The sequence below is a fragment of the Pantherophis guttatus genome, chromosome 6 (assembly GCF_059756535.1).
Source record: "Pantherophis guttatus breed Tessera chromosome 6, ASM5975653v1, whole genome shotgun sequence".
In the NCBI taxonomy this organism is placed as follows: Eukaryota; Metazoa; Chordata; class Lepidosauria; order Squamata; family Colubridae; genus Pantherophis; species Pantherophis guttatus.
The window spans coordinates 61,761,798-61,773,870 of NC_142068.1; the positions used below are offsets into that span (position 1 = coordinate 61,761,798).

Consider the following 12,073-nt stretch of genomic DNA (forward strand, 5'->3'; position numbering starts at 1 on the left):
TTATTTTTATAAAAAACTTAAGACAGCAAATATACTTCTTCCCCTTCCTCCTTTCCTCATAATAACAATCCTGTGACATAGTATAGGCTGAGAGTAGGACTTCAAGTCTAGGGTAGGATTAGAACTCACAGTCTCCCAGTAAGTTAACCAACCACTAGACCAAACTGGTTTTCTTTTTTGATTATTTATAAGCATTGATGTTTAAATCAATTAAATCAAACTGCATTAAGATTGTATCTGGTGGAGTGTGAAGAGTTGATTGAACAATGTGATGAACTTGTGGGTGTGGGGCAGGGCTGTGAACTCTTAGCTGGGTGGGAGAAACCTGGAAGCTTTCAGATTCATGTTTTCCCAGATGTGCCAACATGACATCTCTAATAAATTGGAACTTTGAGGAACCTCAGGTCTCAGAGCTTTATTTTATTGGGAATGTGAATTTAAAATGCATATCAAATCATAAAATTGTTTTAACTTCTTAAAACGGTGTATATCGTATTGATTATCTCACTAAAAAGAATAGAGAATGCTTCTCTGAGAATTACATGATAATCTAAAGATGGTTGTCCCTTTGTTACTAATACATAACATTTCCCAGATGTCACCGATTAGGAGAAGAATTTTAAAGCTTTCCGGCAATCCCTTTCTCCTAAAAGAATAATTACGATAGTTGCAACCACTCAGGCTAACTAGGGTCTCAGCATATTCCATCCTAGGGAGTTCTAGAAGTTAGGGAGTTCTTAATTTCTTTTTTTCTTTCTTTTCTAACAATATTGTCCCAGTTTTCTAACGTAGAGAAGATTAATGAAAGTCACTGGTAAATAAACCAACAAACTAATGCAAAATTTCCATCTCTGAAATCTTGCATTAATTGGCCAGATCTGACAATTATGATGCTGAAATTGAATGATAAAGACACTGACTAGTGTTCACCAGTAGTGCTGTTGTATAAAAATATTATGTGAGAGAAGCTGTTTGGGAAATAAAATATGAATTCTATCTATTCAGCCTCTCAGCATAGGGTTTATTAAGCAGATACTTTTTAAGGCATTGTTATATCCTACCAAAAAGTGTGAATTTGACACACCCGGCATGGCAATTCTTTTGTGTGGTTGTCAGTAACTGAATTTATTACTGCACTATATTTCCATTGTTCCTAATCTCAATATGTAACTTCATCAGCATGATAACACTTTTGTGCTTGTTTTGACCAAGTTTCTTTTATACACTGAAAGGATTAAGCAAGCAAACTCTCCTGAAACCTGCTTTTTAACATGCAAGATATATAACAGTGGCCTATGTTTTAAACCTCCCTGCGCTCTTTGCGAAATGTGATTTTGATTGGTAATACAATCCAGTGGTGCAGTTTAATATTTACCAAAAAAAAAAAAAAAAAAAGTTGGTTGCTGTGCACCTTGGGGCATAAGCAATTATCTTCTAGTTTCTTTACCTGCTGAGATTAGCAAAGTTGAAGACTTTTTGCTTAGGAAGGTGCCAGCAGACCTGCTGAGAAGGCAGAGTAGGTAAAAGATGAATAGGCTGAACTGAGGGAACTCATTTTTGAATGGTGACAAAAGACCACTTCCTAAGGAATTATTGGGAAATGGAAGAGAATATTTATTGGTGACAAATTTAATTATGAGGGTCAGGGAGCAAAAAGAAAACCTATTAACAAGCACTGGTGATCAAGACAAGGAAACCAATTCGTTGTTTCTTGAATACAAAAACAAATACTTGCACAGTACTGAAGCTTTTCCGTTTGTAATTTTTGTTTTTAAAAAATGTAATTTATTAGCAAATGGTAAAATAATCGTTTGAAGAACATCTTCATAAAGTAATGTGCAAAAAACTGCAACAGCCATCATAAGACAATATTAACAAAATTCAATTGCAAGTTTTAATAGGTGTGCATCAGTAAAAAAGGGAATTCTATATGTGTGTGTGTGTGTTTTATTGCAAGCATTTAATAAGGAATAGCAATATTATTCTAATAGCTCCATTTATTTAAACTTTTAAGTTCACTATTATTATTGGAAAGTACGGTTGGACTAAATTAGTTACAATTGTTGATTTCTTAGCTCTCAACAGCAACTGGTTTATTTTACTATTCATTTATTAAATTTCTATGCTACCCACCTCCCCTACAACTGTGGGAGACTGGTTGGAGTTATTTTGTTGCAATTTCAATTATTGAAATGTCTTTAGAAGCTTCTCTATATAAAGTACACTATAGTAGTACCATTTGGAAGTAAGCACTGTGTAGGGCAGTTGGGTACATTCTTTGTACCAATTAGAGTGATTAAATTCTCTTCCTGCTTTGCATTCTCAATCAGATAATATAATATAGGGTTTGAAAAGTAGATTTATGGCAGAGAATTAGGAAGTCATCTACATAGAGAAATTTGTCATTTAAGAGCATCTTGGAACCTTGTCCTCCATATATGTTAGTCCCCAGGTTTAATTCCTGGGCGTTTTACTGTCACCTTTTTGAATTGGTATCTGTGCAGCTGTGCACTTCCACTCTTGAGAGTTGCTGCCATCTGTCCCTTTTTAATAATGGTTTTCTCTGATGTGAGAATCAGAATTCCCTTTTTAGCAGCTACAACTCATATATACTGCATGAGAAAGTGAGGCCAGTCCTCAATTTTTCAAGTAGGGCTTCACTTTGCTGTTTGTTTGAAATACTCCTAGATACAACACCTGAATACAGATATACCAGTTGAGTTTAGGAGTATCACCTGTAGTTACTATTTATACATGTCCTTAGCATGGAATACATCAGTTTTTGGGCCCTGATTATAAACATCAATAGGAAAAAAAGATGTATTTTGAAAATTATATATTTAAGATCACAATCAAAGAAAATCTACAATTAACCAACTTGCTCAGACTGAAGAAGCTACTTGGATAAGCAATAAAACATTTCGAAGCAACGAGAAAAGATATCCAGTTGCCATGGTTGAACTGTCAAAAGAAAAGAAAATACATATTGCATATATTTGGGGATGTATGCTTGTCCCTTTTAGTTTATCCTACCTACATGATTTAGAGATGGCCATAGAGCTGAATAATTTTAATAGAATTCCCATATTTGAATGCTGCTTTAGACAATCAGTACATTTGAGCATTGATTTATAGTGAAACTGAAACAAGTTTTCAAAATTGTTTGCTGTATACATAAAGCTATTTAATCTTCTTGGCTTTGGGCTATTTCTTTTTGTGTTTTATTTTTAGGGACCAACACAACGACATGTGCAAATAATTATGGAAAAGCTATTGAGGACTGTAAACAGAACAGTCATATCAATGGGACGTGACTCAGAACTCATAGTAAGTACTTTTCGATAAATATACAAAAAATAGTTTTATAATATAGGAAAATGCATAATCCACTAGAGTTTCCTCCTATAGGACCCAATATGTTAACAATATTTTGGAAAAATCCAAATTGCCCGTTTAATTTTATTGGGATTTATACTAAGCAATTTCACATTTCAGATGCTCTGAAAGGTATGAAATTGAACTCTTTGTTCATTCCAATAAATAAATAACACTTTTGCATTTATGCATTTTCACTTTATAATGTCTAAAGATTAAATTAAGAAATCTTCCTAAAATAGGAACTATTGATACAATAATAAAGGCCATGATACAGTATATATTATTATTTGCATTGAATTTATTTATTTTTTATTACATTATTTTTATCTGTATTAAAAATATTTTTCTTTAGGATTTCTTCCATCTGTCTCACTTGTATCTATCTTCAGAGTTATTTTTATTCTGGGTTCCTTCTGTGAGCTGATGGAGGATGACCACTGAATTAAGATTGAAGGGTTAGTTTATAGAGAGTGACTAATGAATTAAAAAAAAAATAATAATAGAGGATCCTCTGGAAACGGGAGAATTGCTATTGCAGGAGATAGAGAAATTTGGTATAGTTGCTGGCTTAAAAATAAATAAAAACAAAATGAAGATAATTACCAAAAATCTTACGCAAGGCCAAAATAAGAAATTAGAAGAGAAATTAGGAATTCAAGTAGTAAAAAAAGCAAAGTACCTGGGCATTTGGCTAACAGCAAGAACATCTTCAATAAAGGAAGATAATTATTTAAAATTATTGCAACAAATTCAAAAAGACTTAGAGAGTTGGGTGAAATTACAAATATCATTGATTGGAAGAATTGCAACTATAAAGATTTATTTATTTATTATTCAATTTCTATGATGAACATCCTACCAAAAATCCTATATTTATTTCAAACGGTACCCATAAAATTAGGGGAAAACTTTTTTGGAAAACTGAACAAAATAATTCTTAAATTTATGTGGTTGGGGAAAAAGCTCAGAATTAAACTAAAACTTCTACAAGATTCTAGAATTAAAGGTGGCTTTGGTCTCCCGGATTGGGAACTCTACTATCAGGAGGCAGTAATATCATGCCTCAAAGAGTGGATGAATTTAAAAAATGGAAGAATACTAATGATTGAGGGACATGATTTACAGAGGTGTTGGCACGCCTTTATCTGGGAGAGAAAGAACAAAGCCCACAAGTACTTCCAGAGACATCAGGTGAGAGAAGTCCTATTAGAAATTTGGTGGAAGTTTAAAAGAAATTTTTATACAGAAGTTCCCAGATGGGTATCAATGATGGAAGCCTTGATTTACCCCAGTTTAATTGACTTAAACAAAATAGTAACCTATAAAGAGTTGTTGGACGGCCAAGGAAATTTGAAATCTAAACAAAAATTATTAGAACAAAGAATTAAAATAGATTGGTGGCCTTATCTACAGATCCAAACAAGATACAAAAAAGATTTAGAACTATATGGATTCCAAAATGAACCACAAGAAATGGATAAAATATTAATAGGGACTGATGAGAAAATAATTACCAGTATAATTGTCTTCTCAAATTTAAAATGGAGGAGGAAATGGTGAAAGAAACAATGATAATTTGGGCGAAAAATTTTGGATATAATATAGAATTAGAGCATTGAGAAAAAGTATGGGGAGCAAATTATAAAATGACGTTGTCAGCTGCCTATAAAGAGAATATCTAGAGAATGTTTTATAGGTGGCATTTACCCCCGGCGAGATTGGCTAAGATGTTTCCAAATAACCCACCGCACTGTTAGAAATGTAACCATCAACAAGGGACATACTACCACATGTGGTGGACATGTCCCAAAACCAGAGATTACTGGTTAAAAATTAAAAAGTGGTTGGAAGAAATCACTTAGCAAAAAATTGACATGAAACCAGAACTATTCCTTTTGGGGATTATAAAAGAAAAAATGAGTAAAGATATTCAATACCACATGCTTCACATAATCACTGCCGCCAGAATTTCATTTGCCCAAAATTGGAAACAACATGCTCTATCAAACATGATGATCATAAAAAAGGTACTAGAGTGTGCAGAATCAGATAAATTAACAATGAAACTCAAAGACAGAGAGGAAACGATTTATTACGAAACATGGAACAGATGGTATAATTGTCTGGAAAAGAAATCTAAAATCAATGTATAATGACTGTTAAGAGAAGAAATTATAGTGAAAATGCATTATTCAATGTGTAGTAGGTATGTATATAATGTAGTGATTATATGAATTATATGAATAAGTATATAACAAACAAAATGCATATGTATCTAATTGGCCAAAGGATAAAATGGATATTACCAAAGATGCTGGTATTGGAAAGCTGTAAAAGTGTAACTAAGATTTTAAAGATGTAGATGTCAAATAAACTGGTAGCAAGTACATAAAAAAATGAAGGAAAAGATGGTATTAAATAATCTATACATTTCACAAAAATAAAAGCATAATAAATATTACAATATAACTAATGTAATCAGCTAGTAATCAGTGTAAAATGAGTAATCAGATGAAGTTGCAATGTAAATGATTAAAAACCGTAAACTTTACATGATAAATCAGAAATTAAAGCATAATCAATGACAAAATTATATAAATTCCGATAAAAAGAAATTATATTAAATTTTCATTCTTGCATATCCTTTTGCAATGTAAGCATCCTTTAATGAAAATATTTAAGCATAAAGGAAAGTATGATATGTACTACTGTGGAAGCTCTGAATTTTTAATTTTCAACAAAGTTTTGCTGAAAAGAACCTTTCTTCAGTGAAGCTTTGTATGAAGCAACCCCTCAAAACATTTCCATTTTTAGTCTAGAACTGTTCAGAACAGATTTTTTTATTAGGACCCTTTTTTCTATTGCTCTCATAGAATACAAGAGTACAAGACTGACTTTACTGACATGACATGATTCTTGTTTCTTCAATTATTTATATTAGTTTCAATTAAATAATACAAAATAATCGTGAATATGGAAATATTATTATATAATTAGTCCATTAACTGAACTTTACTGTGGCATATATGTTTTAGCACTAGAAAAATTAAAACTTATATTTTAAAGAAATGTTGGGGAATGAAACAGCCCCCTCCCTTTTATTGTTTGTATTTTAATGAGTCTTCTTGGGTGCTAAAACTTTTCGAAATCTTAATTGTCAAGTAGTTATTTGTTTTACTGTTATTGTTGTTTTAAACTTCTAAACAAGAAAAGGGAATAGAAGCCTCTCAGAGTCCTTGGGCATATAAGCACTAATTGTTAAGTAAGAAAGAAAATAAATAAAATGTTTGGCTATAAGTTAAAACTATCAAAGGAGAAAGAATGTTTTTGTTCTCTTTCAATTTTGTATAAAAGTTTTCTGATTCTATCCAAATTATAGCCATTTTAGTGTTAATTTGTTATCTTTGCCTGGTTTAACAGTACTTGAAATTGTCTAGATGCTTTAATTTCTGTTTCCTTGAAGATATTATTGGCACTGATTGAGCTTTTTAATGTTTGGATCCTTGTCTAGTAATATTTGTTTGTACAGTTTTGTCTTGCTGCTTAGAAGTTTTGTTGATGCTTTTTGGAGGGAAATAACATGTGATCTTTCTATTCTTTTAAGCAGCAGGCTGGTAACTTTAAATCCCTGTTAGCAGGAGGAAAATGGGCTCATTTAGAGCAGTATTTTAATGATTCCCTTTGGATGGAAAGAAGGGAAAAAAGCAATATGCCAGCAAGTTTCAATCATTTTGAGATGAAACAATCCTTTATAATTTCTTTTGGATAAAGTTTGAAGTTAATGACTGATAAATTAACACTGTCTGGAAATTAAAAGTTAGTTTCATTGATATTTTATGCTATAAACATAACATTTTTAGACTGTCTTGTATGTTGATTGGGTTTGAAGTTCAAAAAGTTTAATTACAAATGGTGTTAGCTGCACTCAAGATGTAATCATTGGTAATACAAGATCACTGTCATATATTTGAAAAATAAAACCAATTGGATAATGCGCTGGAAAAGTAAACTATGTATTTTCTAGCAGTGGTTGAATTTATTCCACCAGAGCAAGTTCAGAATATGTGATCTTCTATAACCCTTACCTTCATTCAGAAGAATTAGAAAGCAGCAGTCACCAAATTAGATTCACAGACTGTGCTAAACAATAATCTCTGTTTTATATTTACAAGTTATTGTATTGTATTAACACAGACATTGTGGCTTGCAACTCATTGTTTATGGCTCAGTACAGTGAGACACTAGCCAATGATGAATTTTGAAGCAAACCATGAACTGTATACATGAACCTGCTCTTTAAACTTTTTTTTTAATAGCAGACAAGCATTGCCATGTATAAGGACTAATGTCTTTAAAAAAAAGAACCACCAGTTCTCAGGTTAGACAGAATTATCAAGTAGCTAGCACCTAATCTCAAAAATTTCACTGATCTGAAAAAGTCGCCAGAGAAGGTCTAATTTTTGAACCCGTACATGTGCGTGCGCGCACACACACACACACATACATATCACACTTATTTAGGTTTTTTTGTGTTATCAAAAATTCAATTAACTGCCATTGATACTGTTTCAGAAGTATTATAATGGAACACTTCAAGCTATTATACTGGGCATAGCATATTCCTGGGAAGAGCATTTGAGATTTGAACTCTTTGTGGCACAGAATTTCTGTCAAATTCATTTCAACCAATCATCAAAAAATGAGCAATGAGGTCATCCATGGATGCCATTGCATTCCAGTAAAATTAACTTGATGAAATGATAAACCAAATAGGATTGTATGCCTGTTACCATCTTGTTTCTTTTTCTCAAGGTTTTTGAAGAAATTGTGAAAATCAGTGTGACCTTTCCTTAATAATCTTGTGCATTGCTGAGAAGCTAATTAGTTATTTGTTATCCTTATTCTATATTTTAATATTATGCTATGTAATTTATTTTCCTTTGTGATTTATAGCTTTATAAACCAAGATACATTTAAGATTTGATTTGATAGATTTTGCACAGGCTTGTCTTCTGTTGCCTGAAATCTAGTAAATTTTATTTGAAATATTAGCTTTCAGTAGACATTTATCACCAAGTACCCTTATTAAATATGTGCATTTGGAAAATGAGCAATAACTGAGAAAGCAGTACAGTTGAACAGACCATAAGTATTTAATGAATGCTGACAGCACCAAGAATTTTAGAGGAGCACTTACCTTTTATGATTCAATGCATTTCTGAATGGAATTCATTCTGGCAAAATCAGTGATGATTCACTTTTATACAAGCAATTATGTAATAACAGTTTTTCATTGCAAATATACTTTAGCATGTATCTTCTGACCTTCCACGGATTCATGTCAAATTAATTATTATGCTTTTTATTCCTCCTGAAACTGATAAGAGTATGGATTTGACACTGAATCAACAGGTGGCAACACTTGACTGATCTTCTCTGAGCTTAGAAAATAAGCACTGGTTAGTAGTGGATGGGAGACATCCAGGAGACACAAGATCTGTAGACTAAACTGGCAAACTAAAAAACTATTCCAGAAGAAAGCAACAGTACCATTCCTGTACTATTGCCCCTAAAACTATATGTAGGTCACTCCTTAAATCATCAGGATTTGAAATTGATATGAAGGTACTCCAGTACTACATGATAGTAAAAAATGGTTATAAAAAGTAACACTTAATTCTTAATAGCTAAGGACAGACCTTTTTGCCCTCCACACACATTTGATTGACTTAGAATAGTCTTGTGAAAATTAAAATGAATAAGAAAAGAGCAGCATTCTCAAAACTGATACCTTAATCTAGATCTTTTGAAGATCTTAATTCTCAATTCTACAAGAATTTCTCCCAGGAAAATAAGCTTAGTGTTAAAACCTTAGCATCATGATGTGGCAAGTGTATACTTATGAGTAGTCCAGAGGTGGGTTCTACTTACCTTTACTACTGGTTCGCATCGCACGCACGCAGATCACATATGATGATGGCCCGGTCAGTGGGCGGAGACTCCTTCCAGATTTACTACCGGTTCTTGTGAACCGGTCCAAACCGGGGGCAACCCACCACTGGAGTAGTTCTTACACAAATGTGAGCTACTATAAACCTGTCTTTGTTCATAATGCTAGTTATTTTTTCAAAGAAAATACAGCTGAAAAGATTTAGGTGAGTTCATGTTTAGAATAATACATTTTGTAAAATTGCTGATTCTCTATTTTTACATTGATCAAATTGTTTTATAATCATCTTAAAGACAGGAGTTGCTTTTCCCAGTGTTTGACCTCACAGTTTATGGCTAGCTCCATACTTCTAGATAATGGCTAGGTAATACTTAAAAATTAAAGGAAAGTAACTATTTAGGAAAATATGATTGAAAGATGAACTGATTATTCCCTGTACTTTAAATTAAATCAACAACAAAAAAAGTTGTGACAACCTAAATCTGGAAATTTCAGGCATAAATACATAAATTCAGGTAGTTGGAATAAAGAAACTTTAACATGAATATTATAGATGTGGCCAGACATTGCACTTTTGGTTTAAATCAGTTATTTCATGAAATTCTAGTTCTCTTCCAATCATGTTATATTCCAAGGCTAACTGAGTTTGATAGGGCAAGATAGTAACACCAATGGACAAAACAAGTACATAGGAGCAAATCTTCAGTCATTATGCTAAAAGCACAAAAAGTTGAGAAACCAGAAGACATTTCTTTGCTGCTACTTCAGGATAGGAAATGAAATAGTTTTTTCAAAACACTATGCAGATTTCAATAGTGTAATTTTCCCCTTGATACAGAAATTTAAATTATCATAGATTGCAGTGGTGCTGCATACAGCATTTACTGATCCAAGAAGACATATATAATTCAGAGGATTGGTTAAGAAATCTTAAATTATTAATTGTTGTACTTTATTGCTGTTCAAATTGAGGGCTGTTCATAAAGGAAGACTGAAATAGTGTGACTCAAGATTTAGCGATGAATATTTTTCTCAAAACTAAATCAGAAATCTAATCACATACAATACTTTTGTTCACACACTTATTGCAAAGTCATAGACAAGTTAATAAATTTGGCATTGAAAAGTTCTAAATATAATCCCCAAGGCTGAGGCCTTCCCTGAGGGTCACACACCATACAGATTTGTCCTAATTTTGTCCTATACGTCTGTCACTGCTACTGCTGAATTTTTCTTGCTAGTGCAGTGATACAGTAATAGTTTCAGTTTTCAACATTGCTACTAAACATTTCTGTAGAATATGCAATTTTCTTAGGAATTACATCCTTAAATTTATCTTTGGAAAATTCAACTTTTCTGGCCCTTTATTTTGACACTTCCCTCTCCAAACTTAATCACATGTTGAAATCAACAGAGATTTCTTTACTTCAATTTCAGATTGGCAATATTAAATCTATGCCATCTCCCAGGTAGCCAGTGGTCTTCTGTATCACTTGTTTTGGCAATTTTAGGCTTTGCATCCAACTCCATAAATGTTGACAGCACTGTAGCATTTTTCAGGACACAACACACAACTAGCTTACTATCCTTAAGGAATATCGTGTTAGTAGATAAGATGTGGGGGGTCTGAATTTTTTTCCCCACTTACTTGCTGTTATTTCAGCAGAGGTGCTTGCATATTTGAGCATATCTGATTAAGTCACTCCACAGTAACCTTTAAGATGGAAGGTTTTTTCACATTTAGAATACAAGTATGCTGTTAGTAAAATTATTATTTGGAATATCACTGATGGGTTGTGCCAAACTGTCCTTTGGATCCTGAACTTGCATACCCACATGTATATGCTTTGTATTTTCTGCTAAAGCACAATATTTTAAAAGAAACACCTTTTTGTTATGCATTGCATTTGATTGCATTAATTCCATGGAACTGTATTTTGCTTGTCCTGAAGTATGTTTTTAGGCAAGGCACCTTTCTCATGAGAATTACATTTTTTTAACCTGTATACTTGATGAGTTGAATGAACCAAGTTGATTCACTAAAATAGAAGCAATGTGGCTTGTACAGTGTTAACCATTGGACATAATAGCCATTTAAATTTTCCTGAGTTGCAGTGTATGCAGTCTAGGTGACAAAGTGTACTCAAAATTCCCTGCCAAAAATATAGTGCCATCTCTTTAAATTTAGTTTATGTTAACATTAGGGAGATAGAAACCAAGTTTCTACATCTCTCTATTTCTTATAACGAATTTCAACAATATCTGGAAGCTCACATTTCCCTTCAATTTTGGTTTAACTTTCTGTAGAAGTTAGATATTATTTTTGGTTTGATGGCACATCTCCAACATATTTAGGGTTGTGAATATAGTTCTGGCCCTTTAACCTTGCAAAATCATATGAAGAAAATGTAAGGAAGACAAGCTAATTCAGTAATCTTTGTGGCTGAAGATTTGAACTATAATCTTTTAATCATTCAATACTCCTTCTATTGTGCCATACTTGATCTGTTCACAATTAAATTACATTTCCTCATCTTAGTTTATTTTTTAATTCAGATTTTATCATTCATTAAAATCTTAACTTGCTACTTCATGCTAGGGAGAAGAACAGATTGTATAAATCTCTAGATTTCTTTTATGGAGTTATGTTAATTTAATTAATTTATAAAATTAACAGTCTCAAGATTAAATTGCAATTCTGCATGTGTTTTCTAATATACTGACAATTACTGTATTAAAGACTAG

At 32.4% G+C, this 12,073-nt stretch overlaps 1 protein-coding gene across 4 annotated transcripts in view; it reads left to right on the forward strand.

Moving 5' to 3' along the window:
• Positions 1-12,073, forward strand: part of DOCK1 (dedicator of cytokinesis 1) — a 427,633-nt gene that overhangs the window by 139,374 nt on the left and 276,186 nt on the right. For all 4 annotated transcript variants that reach the window (XM_034436445.3, XM_034436446.3, XM_034436447.3 and 1 more), the window contains exon 27: positions 3,232-3,327. In XM_034436445.3, the coding sequence (XP_034292336.2) occupies positions 3,232-3,327 (96 nt within the window). The remainder of the gene's footprint in view (positions 1-3,231; positions 3,328-12,073) is intronic.